The 21,371-nt window shown below is 44.5% G+C and overlaps 1 protein-coding gene across 3 annotated transcripts in view; it reads left to right on the forward strand.

Annotated features, from left to right (window-relative positions):
- Window positions 1–21,371, forward strand: part of LOC115158975 (transmembrane protein 150A) — a 37,991-nt gene that overhangs the window by 11,472 nt on the left and 5,148 nt on the right. For all 3 annotated transcript variants that reach the window (XM_029708408.1, XM_029708403.1, XM_029708409.1), the window contains 3 exons: window positions 6,960–7,046; window positions 12,679–12,746; window positions 14,695–14,822. In XM_029708408.1, coding sequence (XP_029564268.1) covers window positions 6,960–7,046; window positions 12,679–12,746; window positions 14,695–14,822 — 283 coding nt within the window. The remainder of the gene's footprint in view (window positions 1–6,959; window positions 7,047–12,678; window positions 12,747–14,694; window positions 14,823–21,371) is intronic.

Here is a 21,371-nt window from a genome sequence, read left to right on the forward strand (position 1 = left end):
GACTTAGTACTTGGTGGCAAAAGCCTTGTTGGCAATCACAGAGGTCAGACGTTTCTTGTAGTTGGCCACCAGGTTTGCACACATCTCAGGAGGGATTTTGTCCCACTCCTCTTTACAGATCTTCTCCAAGTCATTAAGGTTTCGAGGCTGACATTTGGCAACTCGAACCTTCAGCTCCCTCCACAGATTTTCTATGGGATTAAGTTCTAGAGACTGGCTAGACCACTCCAGGACCTTAATGTGCTTTTTCTTGAGCCACTCCTTTGTTGCCTTGGGCGTGTGTTTTGGGTCATTGTCATGCTGGAATACCCATCCACGACCCATTTTCCAATGCCCTGGCTGAGGGAAGGAGGTTATCACCCAAGATTTGACGGCACATTGCCCTGTCCATCGTCCCTTTGATGCAATGAAGGTGTCCTGTCCACTTAGTAGAAAAACACCCCCAAAGCATAATGTTTCCACCTCCATGTTTGATGTGGGGATGGTGTTCTTGGGGTCATAGGCAGCATTCCTCCTCCTCCAAACACGGCGAGTTGAGTTGATGCCAAAGAGCTCCATTTTGGTCTCATCTGACCACAACACTTTCACCCAGTTGTCCTCTGAATCATTCAGATGTTCATTGGCAAACTTCAGACGGACATGTATATGTGCTTTCTTGAGCAGGGGGACCTTGCGGGCGCTACAGGATTTCAGTCCTTCGCGGCGTAATGTGTTACGCCGCGAAGGACTGCTGCCTTGAGATCATTGACAAGCTGCCTTGAGATCAGTCCTTCGCGGCGTAATGTTGATCATTGACAAGCTACAGGAATTCAGTCCTTCGCGGCGTAATGTGTTACGCCGCGAAGGACTGCTGCCTTGAGATCATTGACAAGATCCTCCCGTGTAGTTCTGGGCTGATTCCTCACCGTTCTCATGATCATTGCAACTCTACGAGGTGAGATCTTGCATGGAGCCCCAGGCCGAGGGAGATTGACAGTTCTTTTGTGTTTCTTCCATTTGCGAATAATCGCACCAACTGTTGTCACCTTCTCACCAAGCTGCTTGGCGATGGTCTTGTAGCCCATTCCAGCCTTGTGTAGGTCTACAATCTTGTCCCTGACATCCTTGGAGAGCTCTTTGGTCTTGGCCATGGTGGAGAGTTTGGAATCTGATTGATTGATTGCTTCTGTGGACAGGTGTCTTTTATACAGGTAACAAACTGAGATTAGGAGCACTCCCTTTAAGATTGCGTAGGCGAGTGGTTAATCTGCCTTTACCCTCTGTTCTACAGGCGAACGTGCAATCACTGGAGAATAAACTGGATGAGCTCCGTTCAAGACTATCCTATAAAAGGGACATTCAAAACTGTAATATCCTATGTTTCACCGAGTCGTGGCTGAACAAGGACATGGATAATATACAGTTAGCTGGGTTTTCCGTGCCTTCGGCAAGACAGAACAGCAGCCTCTGGTAAGATCGTAGGCGGTGGTGTGCGTCTCTATGTCAACAACAACTGGTGCACGATCTTTAATATTAAGGTTTTGCTCGCCTGCGTTAGTGTTCCTCCTGATAAGCTGTAGACCATACTATTTACCAAGAGAGTTTTCATCTATATTCTTCGTAGATGTCTATTTACCACCACAAGCAGATGCTGGCACTAAGACCGCACTCAACGAGCTGTATAAGACCATAAGTAAACAAGAAGATGCTCATCCAGAAACGGCGCTCTTAGTAGCTGGAGACTTTAATGCAGGAAAACTGAAATCCTTTTTTACCTCATTTCAACAGAAAGATCACCTTTACTCCCCACAGAGACACGTACAAAGCTCTCTCTCGCCCTCCATTTGGCAAATCTGACAGTAACCCTATCCTCTTGATTCCTGCTTACAAGCGAAAACTCAAACAGGAAGTACCAATGACGTGCTCAATACGGAAGTGGTCCGATGAAGCGGATGCTAAGCTACAGGACTGTTTCGCTAGCACAGACTGGAATATGTTCCGGGATTCCTCCAATGGCATTGAGGAGTATACCCCATCAGTCACCGGCTTCATAAATAAGTGCATCGACGACAACGTCCCCACAGTGAACGTAAGTACATATCCCAACCAGAAACCATGGATTACAGGCAGCATCCGCACTGAGCTAAAGGCTAGAGCTGCCGCTTTCAAGGAGTGGAGCACTAATCGCAACTCTTATAAAAAAATCCCGCTATGCCCTCAGATGAACTACCAAACAAGCAAAGCGTCAATACAGGACTAAAATCAAATCCTACTTCACCGGCTCTGATGCTTGTCGGATGTGGCAGGGCTTGCAAACTATCGAGCTGCCCAGTGACGCAAGCCTACCATATGAGCTAAATGTCTTCTATGAACACTACAGCTCTGTCGATGCAGATGGGGATGTGCTCTACCCTCTTTCTCCTGTAGTCTATGATCAGGTCCTTAGTCTTACTGACATTGAGGGAGAGGTTGTTGTCCTGGCACCACACTGCTAAGTCTATGACCTCCTCCCAGTAGGCTGTCTCATCGCCGTCGGTGATCAGGCCTACCCCCGTTGTGTCATCAGAAAACTTGATGGTGTTCAAGTCGTGCATGGCCAAGTAGTCATGGAGAACAGGGAGTACAGGAGGGAACTAGGCACACACCCCTGAGGGGCCCCCTTGTTGTGGGTCAGCGTGGCGGAGGTGTTGTTGCCTACCCCTGGGCTTGGCCGTCAGGAAGTCCAGGATTCACTTGCAGTGGGAGATGTTCTGTCCTAGGATCCCCAGCTTGGTGATGAGCTTGAAGTGGACTATAGTATTCAGCGCTGAGCTGTAGTCTATGAACAGCATTCTCACAAAGTTATTTCTCCTCTTGTCCAGGTGGGAGAGGGCAGTGTGAAGTGCACTTGAGTTTTTATCAGCTGTGGATCTGTTGACGCGGTATGCAAATTGTAGTGGGTCCAAGGTGTCTGGGATGATGGTGTTTATATGTGTCATGACCAGCCTTTCAAAGCACTTCATAATTACAGATGTGAGTGCTACAGGGCGATAGTAATTTAGGAAGGTTAGCTTGGAGTTCTTGGGAACAGGGACAATGGTGGTGAACTTGAAACATGTTGGGTTTACAGACTGGGACAAGGATATACATTTTAGTCTAGACACATGCCAGTTGATCTGTGCCTGCTTTGAGAATGCACCCTGGTATTCCATCTTGCCCGGCGGCCTTGCGAGTGTAAACCTGTTTAAACGTTTTACTCACATTGGCCATGGAGAGCGAGAACACACAGTCATCTGGACCAACAGGGGCTTTCACGCAAGACTCATTGTTGTATTCCTCGAAGCGAGCTTAAAAGGCATTTAGTTCGTTGAGGAGTTCTTCATCACTGGGAATCTCACGTCTGGGTTTCCCTTTGTAATCTGTTGACGTCTGCAAGCCCTGCCCCATACGATGAGCGTTGAAGAAGGTTTAATAGGATTCCACCTTCCTGCTATATTGTCCTTTTGCTTGTTTGATGTCTCGTTGGAAGTCACAGCGGGCTTTCTTGTATGCACCATATCCGTGTCTCGTTCCTTGTAAGCGGCGCGTGGATATTGCCTAGCATGGATATTGCCTGTAATCCATGGTTTTTGGTTTGTATATGTTCGATGAAGCCTGTGACTGACATGGTAAACTCCTCAATGTTATTGGATGAATCCCGGAACACATTCCAGTCTGTACTAGCAAAACAGTCTTGTAGCCTTGCGTCTGCTTCATCGGAAGCAGGAGTATAGAGTCGTGGTCAGATTAGCCGAAGGGAGAACGAGGAAGAGCCTGTGTTTCTGTGTGTAGAATTAAGTAAACTAGAGTTTTAGCGCCCCTAGTGACGCAGGGGATGTGATGATAAAGTGAGGTAGAATGTTTTTAAGTCTCCCCATGGGGACACAGGGGACCATTATGTTATTTAGGCCTCACATTGATTTTACCTAGAAAGTGTCACACACAGTTGTAGACTTCCACTCAAGAAAATCAGAAGCAATTTCAGTAATTTTATCATCTTTATCAAAACCCCCAAATTCCTGCTGACGTCCGTGCTTTAAATGTCAAAGCAGCAAACTAATTTTGAACGGTTATGAACCAGCTCTTCACACTGTGAGCTAGAGTGATAATATGAACTGTAAAAGGGTGAGAGAAACCGTACCTTCTCAACAAGTCTGCTTATTCAACATTCATTCGGGAGAAATTTTATAATTTATGGCTGGCTCGTTTCACAAGAGGGAATACTCCATCTTTTCTCAGCCTACATCAACAAGGCCCCCCTCTAGACTTCCTGAGCCCGACTGCCTTATTCAAACATAGTGAGGCATGAGAGAAACGGGTGAGGGAGAAATGGAGAGAGGAGGAGGATGGAGACAAATTTGGAGAACGTAGAGAGAAATAATATGGGAGAGGGGAGAAACGAGAGCACGTGGAGAGAGAGAGAGGAGTAATGGGTTAATTATGGGAAAGCAGGGATGGGAAGCAACTTTTTGGGGAAAGGCAACAGCATGCAAATTCTTTTAGGAGTGGGAGAATTACTTCTGTGGTATGTGTGAAGTTAACAGGGATTAAACATGCCTGGGTGCTACATTAATTCCAAGCTTTTCCCACAAGCAGCAGACCTGCCCACGCAAAAACAAACAACTATTCCAAACCCGTACCTGCACTACACCTGCACATTTGACTGTAAGGAGCATTCTACTGACACTCCTTCAACAGGGAATTCAAATCATAGTTCATTGGTCGGTACAGTTTAGTGGATATTATAGCAGGTGCGGTGAAATGCTTAAGTTGCTAGTTCTTAACAATCCAGTAAAATGCCAAACAAGTACACAAATAATCACTTTAAATGTTTTTGATATATAAATATTCTAGAAATCATACAAGATAAAGTGTACTCTCTGATCAGTAGACAGACACATGCAATACAACAGTACCTGCCTCAGTACCTGCGTCAATGTTCTCCAAAGCACCCATCAACAAATACAGAGAACCATCAAGTGAGAACTTTAACCTATAGGCTTAACTATTTTGAGTTAAATTTGTACCATCATTTGGGCATAATGATAGCCCTGATGTGTGGATTGGTTGTGTGGTTCAATACTGAGACGTTAACATAGTTGTCACACCTGCTCCCGCTCCCGCTCCCTCTCCCTGGCTCTCGAGGGTGCCAGGCTGCCCATCATTACGCACACCTGTCACCATCGTTAACGCGCACGAGCGCATCTTTGGACTCACTTGGACTCCATTACTTTGTTGATTTCCCTTTCTATATCTGTCTGTTCCTCGGTTTGATCCCCGTGTCAGCATTATTGTTGTTATGTTTCCCCTGTCAAGACGCTGTCCTTGTTTGTTTCTTGTCAGTTATTTATTAAATGTTCACTCCCTGTACTTGCTTCTCGTCTTCCAGCGTCTGTCCTCACAGAATGCTGACACCAATATTTGAAGCATCAGGGAGTTTTTTGCTTTTGTTGGTGACGTCGGGTCCGGGTGCCGCTGCCGAAGGAACTGGGGGTGCCTCAGCTGGCACGTCGGGCTTCCACGCCTTAGCTGGCTCGAGAGGTTTCCTTGCCTCGATTGGCTCGGCAGGCTCCCAAAATCCTTGCTTCGTGCATACTTGTACAGAACTGTCTGCAGATTGGGAGGATGGGTTACCTTGGCTGTTACTAGCTGCTCGTGAAGTAGTGCAGGAAAGCACAGGGTTTAGCCCAAATGACTTAGTGTTTGGTCATAAGGTGCGTGGGCCTTTAGCAGTGCTGCAGGATGGTTGTTTGCCTGAGGAACCACCTCGGAACCTTATTGACTATGTAAATGGTTTTAGGCTGAAGTTGTATAGGGCTGGTGAACTGGCGAAAGAAAAACTAAAATGTTCTCAACAGAAAATGAACCTGAAATATGACGGACAGGCTGAGCTGCGTGAGTTTAGTCCCGGTGATCGTGTACTTGCACTTCTGCCTCTTGTAAGTTCACCTTTTCAGGCAAAATACTGTGGTCCTTTCACTGTGTTGCGCAAAGTGTCAGATTTGAACTATCTTATTGAAACCCCTGGTCATAGGAAGTCCTCTAAATTATGCCATGTGAACCTGTTAAAATGTTATCACTCCCGTGATCTAAGCAAAGTGGAAGGCACTCCAGCGGTGAGTTCAGCGTACTGTCACGCGTGCTCCCTCGCGCTCGAGGGCGCAAGATTGCCCATCATTACGCGCACCAGCGCATCTCTGGACTCACCTGGACTCCATTACTTTATTGATTGCCCGTCCTATCTGTTCCTCGGTTTGATCCCTGTGTCAGCATTATTGTCATTATGTTTTCCCTGTCCAGACGCTGTCCTTGTTTGTTTCTTGTCAGTTATTTATTAAAGGTTCACTCCCTGTACTTGCTTCTTGTCTCCCAGTGTCTGTCCTCACAATAGTGTTATGCGAGATGTGTTTACTTTAGTAGTGGTGGGTGTTCTGTGGGGACGCATTCTGATCAAGACTTTGCGTGTGTCGAAGCATAACTAATAGGTGACTTTATGCTCTCATCTCACCTCACAAAGGTCACACAGTCCATTCAGGATAGCCACCTGTCTTAGGTGGATTATGCAATAATTCCATCTGCAAATATGCCTTAATAAGGAATACAATTCCCTCAGAAAAGTTATCCACTGGGCACAGACGTCAGTTCAACGTCTAGTTTTGATTTACATTTGGTTGAGTTGTCAACTAACAGGAATTCAATGTGAAATCAACCAAAAAAATGACCTTCTCATTGGATTCAGGTAAAAAGTTGGGTGAAAAAAATACGAAATTCCCTTACGTTGATTACTTTTTGCAAATCCAATCAGTTTTCCATGTTGATGCAACTTCATCAAATGTTATTATTTTGTTGAAATGACATGGAAATAACGTTGATTCACCTAGTTTTTGCCCAGTGGGTAAAGTATGTTCCATTTGACAGCAAAAGTGTAAAGTAAAGGTCTATGTTGTTTTGTTTTCATCCAGGCTGTATAATCAGTCGTGTGAGGAGAAGCTGTCTCTACAGAGGGGTCCTGAGCTGTGCTGTACCCTGGACAATGTCCCACTCATCAGGTCAGTACCGTATTACACTGTCTGTACCATGCTGTACTTTCCTGTTTCATTCATATTTACCTCCACACACTAACAGAAGCGTACACTGCATATGTACACAGTACCAGTAAACAACTATGCTACACTATATCCAATTTGCCCTGTGAGTTGAGCTGCATGTTGTTTGGTTGAGGTCGAGGTCATCCATTGTGTTAAACGAATTATCAATGCATCTGCCATTTACCATTACAGAAAGCAAGCGCATGGTGTACAGTACATGAAGGGAATGTAAATAACAGGCAGCAAGGAGAGCAAGGTCTTCATGGCCTGTGGTTGCCATCATTAAATATCTCCTATTGTCTTTTTTCATCTTTCATTCTTTCACCTTTCTGTTTTCCTTCTTAAGTAGCCTGGGTTTCACTAGTCTGGCTAACACCTATAACTCTCAAAGTCCTCCTGGCTTCAGAGTCTGGGATGGCTATTTGATGTTGTCGGCACAAAGCGTCAATGATGAAGGGGGCTGTGCTTTTACTGGTTTGCTCTCTGTGTCTTCCTCACTCAAACACGCACAGCAAAACACAGCCCTCGAGCACCGCCCCCCCTTCCATTACAACTGTTAGATTTTAAAATTCAAACAGCGAGAGGTCTAAAATATTTCAGAGAGCCAATCAAACCTGCCGCACAATTTCTGAGCGAATATTGCATTAACAAACAGCCTCCTTTCCAGACCAGTGTGGTCACAGCTCTCCCTGCACCGTGAGTCACGTGGGTCGCGTCTGCCAGGCTAAGTTTTCACCGTCTGTCTGTCTGTCTGTCTGTCTGTCTGTCTGTCTGTCTGTCTGTCTGTCTGTCTGTCTGTCTGTCTGTCTGTCTGTGTGTGTGTGTGTGTGAGAGCGAGATATGCACACACTTACTGGCACTGGCAGGAAGTGAAACATTTTGTTTTGTTTAGTGGATCCTCTGTGAGCCTTTGAAACGTCACAATGGTGACAAGACAAATGTCAACAAGAAGTGTTATGCTTGATGTCGACTAGTCACTTTGTATGTGTGACCTTTTATGAAGGCTTTAGTCTGTGGCTGGGTGACTGGGTTTATGTGCACTGGTCACTGTTTTGTACTGTGAAATGGTTTTACCTGTGTGTGGGAAAGTGAGATATTGTTTTTCCCATGTTCGGATTCTCTCAATGATCTACACATGCTCCTTGATCCATGCATGTTTTCCTCAATAACCTCTCATAGTCTCCTTCCCCTCATCTGCACGGATCTGAAAACACAGGATAGGTGAATGCAATGCGGTGGACACCTACAGGGACTTTTACATATACCGTTGAAGTCGGAAGTTTACATACACTTAGGTTGGAGTCATTAAAACTTGTTTTTCAACCACTCCACAAATATCTTGTTAACAAACTATAGTTTAGGCAAGTCGGTTAGGACATCTACTTTGTGCATGACACAAGTCATTTTTCCAACAATTGTTTACATACATTTTACATTTACATTTACATTACATTTAAGTCATTTAGCAGACGCTCTTATCCAGAGCGACTTACAAATTGGTGCATTCACCTTATGATATCCAGTGGAACAACCACTTTACAATAGTGCATCTAAATCTTTTAAGGGGGGGGGGGGTTAGAAGGATTACTTTATCCTATCCCAGGTATTCCTTAAAGAGGTGGGGTTTCAGGTGTCTCCGGAAGGTGGTGCTTGACTCCGCTGTCCTGGCGTCGTGAGGGAGGTTGTTCCACCATTGGGATGCCAGAGCAGCGAACAGTTTGGACTGGGCTGAGCGGGAACCGTGCTTCCTCAGAGGTAGGGGGGCCAGCAGGCCAGAGGTGGATGAACGCAGTGCCCTTGTTTGGGTGTAGGGCCTGATCAGAGCCTGAAGGTATGGAGGTGCCGTTCCCCTCACAGCTCCGTAGGCAAGCACCATGGTCTTGTAGCGGATGCGAGCTTCAACTGGAAGCCAGTAGAGAGAGCGGAGGAGCGGGGTGACGTGAGAGAACTTGGGAAGGTTGAACACCAGACGGGCTGCGGCGTTCTGGATGAGTTGTAGGGGTTTAATGGCACAGGCAGGGAGCCCAGCCAACAGCGAGTTGCAGTAATCCAGACGGGAGATGACAAGTGCCTGGATTAGGACCTGCGTCGCTTCCTGTGTGAGGCAGGGTCGTACTCTGCGAATGTTGTAGAGCATGAACCTACAGGATCGGGTCACCGCCTTGATGTTAGTGGAGAACGACAGGGTGTTGTCCAGGATCACGCCAAGGTTCTTAGCACTCTGGGAGGAGGACACAAGGGAGTTGTCAACCGTGATGGCGAGATCATGGAACGGGCAGTCCTTCCCCGGGAGGAAGAGCAGCTCCGTCTTGCCGAGGTTCAGCTTGAGGTGGTGATCCGTCATCCACACTGATATGTCTGCCAGACATGCAGAGATGCGATTCGCCGCCTGGTTATCAGAAGGGAGAAAGGAGAAGATTAATTGTGTGTCGTCTGCATAGCAATGATAGGAGAGACCATGTGAGGATATGACAGAGCCAAGTGACTTGGTGTATAGCGAGAATAGGAGAGGGCCTAGAACAGAGCCCTGGGGGACACCAGTGGTGAGAGCGTGTGGTGCGGAGACAGATTCTCGCCACGCCACCTGGTAGGAGCGACCTGTCAGGTAGGACGCAATCCAAGCGTGGGCCGCGCTGGAAATGCCCAACTCGGAGAGGGTGGAGAGGAGGATCTGATGGTTCACAGTATCAAAGGCAGCAGATAGGTCTAGAAGGATGAGAGCAGAGGAGAGAGAGTTAGCTTTAGCAGTGCGGGGAGCCTCCGTGACACAGAGAAGAGCAGTCTCAGTTGAATGCCCAGTCTTGAAACCTGACTGATTAGGATCAAGAAGGTCATTCTGAGAGAGATAGCAGGAGAGCTGACCAAGGACGGCACGTTCAAGAGTTTTGGAGAGAAAAGAAAGAAGGGATACTGGTCTGTAGTTGTTGACATGGGAGGGATCGAGTGTAGGTTTTTTCAGAAGGGGTGCAACTCTCGCTCTCTTGAAGACGGAAGGGACGTAGCCAGCGGTCAAGGATGAGTTGATGAGCGGGGTGAGGTAGGGGAGAAGGTCTCCGGAAATGGTCTGGAGAAGAGAGGAGGGGATAGGGTCAAGTGGGCAGGTTGTTGGGCGGCCGGCCGTCACAAGACGCGAGATTTCATCTGGAGAGAGAGGGGAGAAAGAGGTCAAAGCACAGGGTAGGGCAGTGTGAGCAGGACCAGCGGTGTCGTTTGACTTAGCAAACGAGGATCGGATATCGTCAACCTTCTTTTCAAAATGGTTGACGAAGTCATCCGCAGAGAGGGAGGAGGGGGGGGAGGAGGATTCAGGAGGGAGGAGAAGGTAGCAAAGAGCTTCCTAGGGTTAGAGGCAGATGCTTGGAATTTAGAGTGGTAGAAAGTGGCTTTAGCAGCAGAGACAGAAGAGGAGAATGTAGAGAGGAGGGAGTGAAAGGATGCCAGGTCCGCAGGGAGGCGAGTTTTCCTCCATTTCCGCTCGGCTGCCCGGAGCCCTGTTCTGTGAGCTCGCAGTGAGTCGTCGAGCCACAGAGCAGGAGGGGAGGACCGAGCCGGCCTGGAGGATAGGGGACAGAGAAAATCAAAGGATGCAGAAAGGGAGGAGAGGAGATATACAGATTATTTCACTTATAATTCACTGTATCACAATTCCAGGGGGTCAGAAGTTTACATACACTAAGTTGACTGTGACTTTAAACTGCTTGGAATATTCCAGAAAATGATGTCAAGCTTCTGATAGGCTAATTGACATAATTTGAGTCATTTGGAGGTGTACCTGTGGATGTATTTCAAGGCCTACCTTCAAACTCAGTGCCTCTTTGCTTGACATCATGGGAAAATCAGCCAAGACCTCAGAAAAAAAATTGTAGACCTCCACAAGTCTGGTTCATCCTTGGGAGATATTTCCAAACGCCTGAAGGTACCACGTTCATCTGTACAAACAATAGTACGCAAGTATAAACACCATGGGACCAAGCAGCCGTCATACCTCTCAGGAAGGAGAAGCGTTCTGTCTCCTAGGGAAGAACGTACTTTGGTGCGAAAAGTGCAAATCAATCCCAAAACAACAGCAAAGGACCTTGTGAAGATGCTGGAGGAAACAGGTACAAAAATATCTATATCCACAGTAAAACGAGTCCTATATCAACATAACCTGAAAGGCCGCTCAGCAAGGAAGAAGCCACTGCTCCAAAACCGCCATAAAAAAGCCAGACTACGGTTTGCAACTGCACATGGGGACAAAGATCATACTTTTTGGAGAAATGTCCTCTGGTCTGACGAAACGAAAATAGAACTGATTGGCCATAATGTCCATTGTTATTTGGAGGAAAAAGGGGGATGCTTGCAAGCCAAAGAACACCATCCCAAACGTGAAGCACGGGGGTGGCAGCATCATGTTGTGGGGGTGCTTTGCTGCAGGAGGGACTGGTGCACTTAAAATAGATGGCATCATGAGGGAGGAAAATGATGTGGATATATTGAAGCAACATCTCAAGACATCAGTTAGGAAGTTAAAGCTTGGTCGCAAATGGGTCTTCCAAATGGACAATGACCCCAAGCATACTTCCAAAGTTGTGGCAAAATGGCTTAAGGACAACAAAGTCAAGGTATTGGAGTGGCCATCACAAAGCCCTGACCTCAATCCTATAGAAAATTTGTGGTCAGAACTGAAAAAGCATGTGTGAGCAAGAAGGCCTACAAACCTGACTCAGTTACACCAGCTTTGTCAGGAGGAATGGGCCAAAATTCACCCAACTTATTGTGGGAAGCTTGTGGAAGGCTACCTGAAACATTTGACCCAGTTAAACAATTTAAAGGCAATGCTACCAAATACTAATTGAGTGTATGTAAACTTCTGACCCCTGGGAATGTGATGAAAGAAATCAAAGCTGAAATAAATCATTCTCTCTACTATTATTCTGACATTTCACATTCATAAAATAAAGTGGTGATCCTAACTGACCTAAGACAGGGAATCCTTACTCTGATTAAATGTCAGGAATTGTGAAAAACTGAGTTTAAATGTATTTGTCTAAGGTGTATGTAAACTTCCGACTTCAACTGTAAGTGCAGACTACGGAAAGAAGAGAAGGAACGAGTTTGAGAGTTTGATTTGATTCATTAGGATCCTTATTAGCCGAAGCCAATGGCGATAGCTAGTCTTACAGGAGTCCGACACATAACGAAAAGACATTACAGACGAAAGACTTTAAAATGTACATACATTTAAAAACATTAACATGTGGTGTGTGTGTGTATCTATCAGTTACACATACGTGTCAGTACATACACACCACAAGTAGGTCACATGGGGAGAGGCGTTGTGTGTTTTTTGGAAACCAGATTTGCTGTTCACTTGCGGATTTATTGCATGGAAGGAGGGGGGAATCAGTTGTACTACTGAGAGTACTGAAATGCAGCCAATATTTCCAGCTGTGTGGTTGAACTTGGCTTCCAAAGAATCTGCTCACCATGTTATACCCATCTACATGAGGTCGGTCTGTTGCCTCTGCCAAGGGAAACATGGCCGGGTCTATTTCAGTACCACAGAGTTCAGACACTAACTGATCCCTCCCTCCCTCTGTTTTCATTGCAGTAAGTGTGGCACCCTTCCCCCTGAGAGTTGCTTCTTCAGCCTCATCTGCAGTACCGGATCCTTCATGGGTATGTACCAGTCAAACTCATGTTTCTTTTGAATAGGAAGAGTGATGCATCATAGGTCCATTATCAGCTTGCGGTGTCGTCATTGTTAATGCACTGACGGCGCTGAGGCCAGATAAAATGATTTGTATGGCGGCAAATTGTTAGAAGTTTGGATTACGATGCAGATCGATGACTACTCTGTTAGCTATCCACTCACTCATAGTCATACCCAGTACACTGTACGTAACTGTCAGGGATGTCTGTAGTTCTGTCATCCTCGTTCACTGTAAAAGTAAAATAGTTTGTCTCACTGGGCATCCCTAAATGTAGTTGTTAAAGCTAGATAGTTTGTGTTTATCTATTGATTTGTAGGCTACGTGTGCCTTTTTAAAACAAATTGATGTAGTTCTGTTCTTGTCTATTAATGTTCTGTATTTCGTCATGTTTCATGTTTTGTGTGGACTCCAGGAAGAGTAGCTGCTGCTTTTGCAACAGCTAATGGGGATCCTAATAAAATATCAAAAATACCAAAAGCTTCAGGTTGATGTTTTTCCAGCTGTGACTGTGAATCTAACAAGGTCTCTGTTCCACAAACTGAAGTCTATGCCCCCCCCATGCCCCCCCCCTTACCCCTTTTACTCCACCCACTGAAAGGAGAACCTTCTGTGTGTCCCCCACTCCAACATGAACTAACCGCAGCAGCCCGATCATGGGCAATTACAGCAGTGCTGTTTCTCTGCCAAAACCTCTTGAAACCAGCTATTTTGGTTGTTTTGTTTGTGCTTCAAAGCCAATCATGGACGCAGAGTGTCTTGGCTTTTTGGAATATTCAACCTCAGAAACCTTAACTGTCAAGGAATTGTCCCTATAAGGACTGCATTGGAGACCTAAAAAACCTATGATTAGCTTATTATACCCTGTTCAAATGGTCATTTTTCAGATTGATTTATGTGCCAAAATGTTTGCCAAAGGGCATACAGTATGAACATGGATATATCATGTATCTGGATCCATTACAGTGTATGTACAGTATTTGCAATTGTATCATTTGTACTGTCGATCCATACAAAACGAGTTTCTCCCCTTACCAGTTTGAAGTTAGAACAAAGTTAGAATGGACAGGTTTTGAAGTGAATATTACATAAGTCTTATCAAACAGTGCATTTAATACCCCCCATGGTTCAGTTTGTTTGTACAGGGCTCTCTTATGTCGGGGAGCGGTTAGAGGCACTGCTTGGGGGTTGAATGCAGCACAAAGTGCTAGCGATCACGTACTCAAACATGTGAACAAAGCACACCACCAAAAGCCACAAAGGGATGGTTCGTTTTTGTTTGAGCACACACACTGTGAGAGCGTTTACTTAACTCTGACGCGTGGTGTGGAGTTGCGATGAGAAGAATGGTAACGTCTGAAACCCCGGCCACAAAGTAGATCCCTCACTGTGTCCTAACTGGTGAATTTGCCAAAGAATCACTAGCAAACAGGGATTTTTATCGCATTATCTGCTGTATTATCACTGTATTGACGACACGCACGTCTAAACACTCGCTTGGTGGTGAGATGGACACCAGATGTGAACTCTACCTATTTCCACCCAATGGATTTTTGCGGGAACAGTTTGCTGCTCTTGGAAGTGCTGTATGGCTGCAGGGAAGTCTTCACTGGCCAGTTTGGTACAGAGCCATTAGGAATCTGCACACAACGTGGTTTCCAGTTCTTAACAACTCGGCAGAGACGGCACATCTTGGCATAGTGTTATGCACATTCTATCTCCTTTTCCATCTTGCAACTCAATTACCAAGAGTGTACTACTCCCTACTCTGCAAGAGGTACATGTAGAGTGTTGTTTGTTGTTGCTTCCATGCTCTAGCAGATTTGATAGTGAGCCGTCAGCAGATGAGTGGTTCTGTCTGCTTGATAGATAGGTGAAAATGAAAATGTTTGTTTTGTTTCTCCTCCCTCCCTCAGTGATTTTGATAGGGCTGCTGCGGTATGCTCACGTCATAGAGAAGCACCAGAACTGTGTCCTTAACACGGCTGGCCTCTCCACTGGCTGGATCTGTGCTGCAGGACTCATTATGGTGGGCAACTTCCAGGTAAGAACAGAACTGACGTCACTCCCACAGTGGAGTGTCTCTGTCACTAAATGGCTCTTGTGAAGTGTTGGATGAAGTTGGAATGTGCTCAACTGTTAGAGGCCTGTTTTCAGGTTTGACCACTGTATAGGCTGTGTAGGCTACTGGTGTGGTCGATAGTAACAAGATGCAACTCCACATTTCTTAACTAAGGCAGAAAGTCCATTTGTATGGTTGCATAAGATTTCACTACAGTATTACATAAATGTAAAATAACTGATCACTATCTTAGCCTGTGGGATTTTCACTACATCCGGGCATTGTAAATCACAATGACTTTATTGAAGCCGTGCTAGTTGTTTGATGTTCCCAGTAAGTCCCCAAAAACAGGGAAATTGTCCTCTCTGGGTGCTCTGTAGTCTGTAGAAAACATTCCACTTTGACAGCTAGCTAATCCAAGTGCAGGTTGATGAGCTGCAATTAAAAGACCACTGAGCGATCACTGTTTTGTAGGTGGGTGCCATGGCAAACCAAGGTCTCCTTGGCCTCTCTCTAACATAGGAAAACAACATTCTCTTCAACATCACACTGATTCTGTCAAATATCCGTAGACCTCTGTTTCTTTGAACCACGGCACATCTTGGCATAGTGTTATGCACATTCTATCTGCTTTTCCATCTTGCAACTCAATATCCAAGAGTGTACTACTCCCTACTCTGCAAGAGGTACATGTAGAGTGTTGTTTGTTGTTGCTTCCATGCTCTAGCAGATTTGATAGTGAGCCGTCAGCAGATGAGTGGTTCTGTCTGCTTGATAGATAGGTGAAAATGAAAATGTTTGTTGCGAAGCGCACCACTAAATCATTCCCCTTCAAGTTGGGATTTACTGATTGTAGAATGACAGAGGGGAGGAGAAAATAAATGTTCCTCCTACCCAAGTATCTTCCAAATATTTAAAGACAGTGCCTTCAGAAAGTATTCAGACCCCTTGACTTTTTCCACCCACTTAACCCAGAAGCACCAATGTGTCAGAGAAAACACCATACACCTGGCGACCATGTCAGCGTGCACTGCACCCAGCCCGCAACAGGAATCATTAGTACGCGATGGAACAAGGACATCCTGGCCAGCCAAACCCTCCCCTAACCCAGACGACACTGGGCCAACTTTTGCTCCACCCCATGGGTCTCCTGGTTGCAGAGCCTGGACTTGAACCCAGAATCTCTAGTGGCACAGCTGCGATGCAGTGCCTTAGACCACTGCGCCACTTGGGAGGTCAACTTTTTCCACAGTTTGTTACGTTTCAGCCTTATTCAAAAAAAAAAAATTATCTCAGCAATCTACACACAATACCACATAATGACAAAGCGAAAACAGGTTTTTAGAATTTTTTGCAAATTATTACAAATAAAAAACAGAAATACCTTGTTTACTTAAGTATTCAGACCTTTTGCTATGAGACTCGAAATTGAACTCAGAGATGTTTCTACAACTTAACTTCATTAGGGTAGGGGGCACTATTTTCACCTCCGGATGAAAAGCGTGCCCAAAGTAAACTGCCTGCTACTCAGGCCCAGAAGCTAGTATATGCATAATTGGTAGATTTGGATAGGAAACACTCTAAAGTTTCCAAAACTGTTACAATAATGTCTGTGAGTATAACAGAACTGATATGGCAGGCGAAAACCTGAGAAGAATCCATCCAGGAAGTGGGATTTTTTAATGTTTGTAGTTTTCTATTGAATGCCATTACAGTATCCATTGACTTAGGACTCAAATTGCACTTCCTATGGCTTCCACTAGATGTCAACAGTCTTTAGAAATTGTTTCAGGCTTGAATTCTGAAAAATGAGGGAGTAAGACCAGTCTGAATGAGTGGACACTGCAGTGTCCCAGAGGTTTTTCATGCGCTCGACCGAGAGCACGCCTTTCATGTTTTGCTGTTATATTGACGAAGCTTTTGTCCGGTTGAAATGTTATTGATTATTATGACTAAAAACAACCTGAGGATTGATTATAAACATCGTTTGACATGTTTCTACAAACTTTACTGATACTTTTCGGATTTTTCGTCTGTCTGTTTTTACTGCCTTTGAGCCTGTGGATTACTGAACAAAACGCGCAAACAAAACGGAGGTTTTTATAAAGAGGGACTTTATCGAACAAAACAAACATTTATTGAGTAAATGGGAGTCTTGTGAGTGTAACCATACGAAGATCATCAAAGGTAAGTAATTGTTTTTATTGCTATTTCTGACTTTTGTAACTCCTCTACTTGGCTGGTAACTGTCTGTAATGATTTGTCTGCTGGGCGCTGTTCTCAGATAATCGCATGGTATGCTTTCGCCGTAAAGCCTTTTTGAATTCTTACACCGTGGTTGGATTAACAAGAAGTTAATCTTTAAACCGATGTATATGAATTTTTATAGTGAGTATTTCTGATTTTGAATTTGGCGCTCTGCATTTTCACTGGATGTTGGCCAGGTGGGACGGTAGCGTCCCACACCCCCTAGAGAGGTTAATTGGAATCCACCTGTGGTAAATTAAATTGATTGGAATTGATTTGGAAAGGCACACACCTGTCTATAAAAGGTCCCACAGTTGACAGTGCATGTCAGAGCAAAAACCAAGCCATGAGGTTGAAGGAATTGTCCTTAGAGCTCAGAGACAGGATTGTGTTGAGGCACAGATCTGGGAAAGGGTACCAAAAAATTGTCTGCAGCATTGAAGGTTCCCAAGAACACAGTGGCCTCCATCATTCCTAAATGGAAGATGTTTGGAACCACCAAGACTCTTCCTTGAGCTGGCCGCCCAGCCAAACTGAGCAATCGGGGGAGAAAGGCCTTGGTCAGGGAGGTGACCAAGAACCCGATGGTCACTCCGACAGAGCTCCAGAGTTCCTCTGTGGAGATGGAAGAACCTTTCAGAAGGACAGCCATCTCTGCAGCACTCCACCAATAAGGCTTTTATGGTAGAGTGGCCAGATGGAAGCCACTCCTCAGTAAAGGGCACATGACAGCCCACTTGGAGTTTGCCAAAAGGCACCCAAAGGACTCTCAGACCATGAGAAACAAGATTCTCTGGTCTGTTGAAACCAAGATTGGCCAAATGCCAAGGTTCAAGTCTGGAGGAAACCTGGCACCATCCCTACGTTGAATCATGGTGGTGGCATCATGCTGTGGGGATGTTTTTCAGCGGCAGGGACTGGGAGACTAGTCAGGATCGAGGCAAAGATGAATGGAGTGAAGTACAGAGAGATCCTTGATGAGAGCGCTCTGGAGCAGATTTAAGACCTCAGACTGGGGCAAAGGTTACCCTTCCAACAGGACAACGACCCTAAGCACACAGCCAAGACAACGCAGGAGTGGCTTTGGGACAAGTCTCTGACTGTCCTTGAGTGGCCCAGCCAGAGCCCAGACTTGAACCCGATCAAAGATCTCTGGAAAGACCTGAAAATAGCTGTGCAGCGACACTCCCCATCCAACCTGACAGAGCTTGAGAGGATCTGCAGAGAAGAATGGGAGAAACTCCCCAAATACAGGTGTGCCAAGCTTGTAGCATCATACCAAAGAAGACTCAATGCTATTATCGCTGCCTAAGGTGCTTCAACAAAGTACTGAGGAAAGGGTCTGAATACTTATGTAAATGTCATATTTTTTTTAATATTTTTTTTATAAATTAGCAAACTTTTCTAATCCTGGTTTTGCTTTGTTATTATGGGTTATTCTGGTTTAGATTGATGAAAAAGTGGAAAAAGTCAAGGGGTCTCAATACTTTCCGAAGGCACTGTATACACTAGATGACTGAGAGGGGCACTGTTTTGAAGCCACTGCACCTCAATCTTGGCACTCCTCCACTAATGTAAAAAATAATGATATTCTATTACAGACACCTTAATGCATACTTTTAATTTATATTATGTGAGCTAAGTTCTTATGTTACTGTCCCCACTAAAACAAAATACTTAAACTTATAGTTTTGTCCTTAAACATTTAATTGAAATAATGTGGAATTCCATTCATTCCTATTCATGGTTTGCACCTCCATCACTCTGCCACTTCATTGCCCTTATATAGACGCTGCAACCATATTGATGCTTTACTTTACTTTACTATTAATATTTTTGACAACTTTTACTTCACTACATTCCGAAGGAAAATTATGTAATTTTTACTCCATACATTTTCCCTGACACCCAAAAGTACTCGTTACATTTCTGTATGCTTAGCAGTACAGAAAATTGTCAAATTTGTACAAGAGAACATCCCTACTGCCTCTGATCTGGCTGTTTTTAAACGATGTCTGAGTGTTGGATTGTGACCCTGGCTAACCATAAATAAATATAACAAGAACATTGTGCCGTCTGGTTTGCTTAACATAAGGAATTTTTAATTGTTCATACTTTTACTTTTACTTTTGATAGTTAAGTATATTTAAAACCAAATACGTTTAGACTTTTATTCAAGTAGTATTTTACTGGGTGACTCACTTTTACTTGAGTAATTTTCTACTATGGTATTTACTTTTACTCAAGTATGAGAATGTAGTACTTTTTCCACCACTGATCCCTAATGCCTGCAGCTCTAGCTCTGTGAACTCTGGGTACTTCACAGCCTGGCTGTGGGTGCGGTCTCGTTCAGTAACACATTGTCCTGGTGTGTTCTTTCAACGCATCTGATCTCAATCTCCCCCACAGGCAATCATCTCTTTGTAGGCCTTCCAAACACATCCCTCCTGATCATTTTTAGGCAGGCCTCTAGAAAGGCCTTTGGTAAGGTCTTGCAAACAGGAGGTTTTGGCAAGCTGCTGCGTTCCTACACTCAGTAGGCTTCTGAAGGTCAATCTCAGGACTTGGCTCTTGTGAAGGGAGGGAGCTGTCCTTATTCTGCCTAGTGCCCAGAAGAAGAGGACCATCCCTTGGAAAAAGAGGCCCATCCCACGTGGTTAGGGCAACCAAACATGGGAGCATATATTGCAGTGAACATAGTCTTCTGGAGTTTTCTTGCTCCTCAAACTACTGGGCAATAGCCAGACAGTGTACACTACTGTACCTTCTTTTAAGCCACAATGTCTGCCTTTTGTGGCCATGAAGTAATACAGACATTCTAAATGCATATTTAGATAGGAGAGTTTATTTTGATCACACTCTGTTCCCAGGGTTCTGAGGTTTTGTACATGTGCTGAATGCGATGGATAGAAGAGTGACTGGTTGACAGTGTTCGGGGTTTCCTTATTTGAGCTGTTCTTGCCATAATATGGACTTGGTCTTTTACCAAACAGGGCTATCTTCTGTATACCAGTCCTACCTTGTCACAATAAAACTGATTGGCACAAGCGCATTAAATAGGAAAGAAATTCCATGAAATAACTTTTAACACAGCACACCTATTAGTTTAAATGCATTCCAGGTGACTACCTCATGAAGCTGGTTGAGAGAATGCCAAGAGTGTGCAAAACTGTCATCAAGGCAAAGGGTGGCTACTTTGAAGAATCTAAAATCTAAAATATTTTTTAGATTGGTTTAACTTTTTTGGTCTTACTGCATAATTCCATATGTGTTATTTCATAGTTGTGATGTCTTCACTATTATTCTACAATGTAGAAAATAGTAAAAATAAATAATTATTTGATATTGAGATAAAAACAGCTACATTGAACCTTTAAGTAACAGTATTTTTGTGTGGGCATGTGCAGACAGGTCAGCAATGACAGCTCTCAAAAAAAACTTGCTTGTGAAGTCAACACCTTTTCACCACATTTGGGGTGTATTCAGCTGGTCAGTCTTTGTCATGAAAAGAGCGGGTGATCTTAATATTTTATATATTCAGTGTCATTTATATGCCACTACGACTCCAGTTTGGACAATTGCTGTCCCAATTGTTGCGCAATTACTACAGAGTTATACATGTGTCTGTGTGTGTGTATCGGGTGTGTGATGGCGTAACAGGGAAATCCACGTGTGTTTACAAGCCATAGGGGGCCAGGTTGGGACGAGGGGTCAGAGGCCAGCCTTCCGGCAGTGCCTATAAAATGTCCTGTGTCTGTATGGTGCGTGTTCATATTTGTCTTCACACTTCTGTGTCCCACCAGCCCTGGTTGTGTGTATCCCTCCTCTTCTTGCTGGGTCCTGATTGGCCTGCAGACTCTCCTCCCTGGCCATGATGGAGGAGCCCTTTGCTTATATAATGAACAGTGTGTGCGTGTGTGAGGGTGTGTAAATTACAGTCCTCACCATATGCATTTGGACAGTAAAGCTAACATTTTTATTTTGTCTCTCTACTTCAGCATTTTGGATAATAGATAAAATGATTAATATGAGTTGAAAAGAAAGAATGTCATCTTTTATTTTAGGGTTTTTCATTACATATCTGTTTAACCATTTAGACATGAAAGCACTTTATGTATCTAGTCCCCCCATTTGAAGAAATCATAAGTATTTTGACAAATTCACTTATAGCATATTGAAGTAGTCAAACATTTAGTATTTGTTCTAGTATTTGGTGTCTTGCAACTCTTCAAACTTGTTTGCCTTTTGTTTTGGCTGTGTTTTGGGTATTGCTCAATAGTAACT

Source organism: Salmo trutta, chromosome 2 (genome assembly GCF_901001165.1).
Source record: "Salmo trutta chromosome 2, fSalTru1.1, whole genome shotgun sequence".
NCBI classification, from domain to species: Eukaryota; Metazoa; Chordata; class Actinopteri; order Salmoniformes; family Salmonidae; genus Salmo; species Salmo trutta.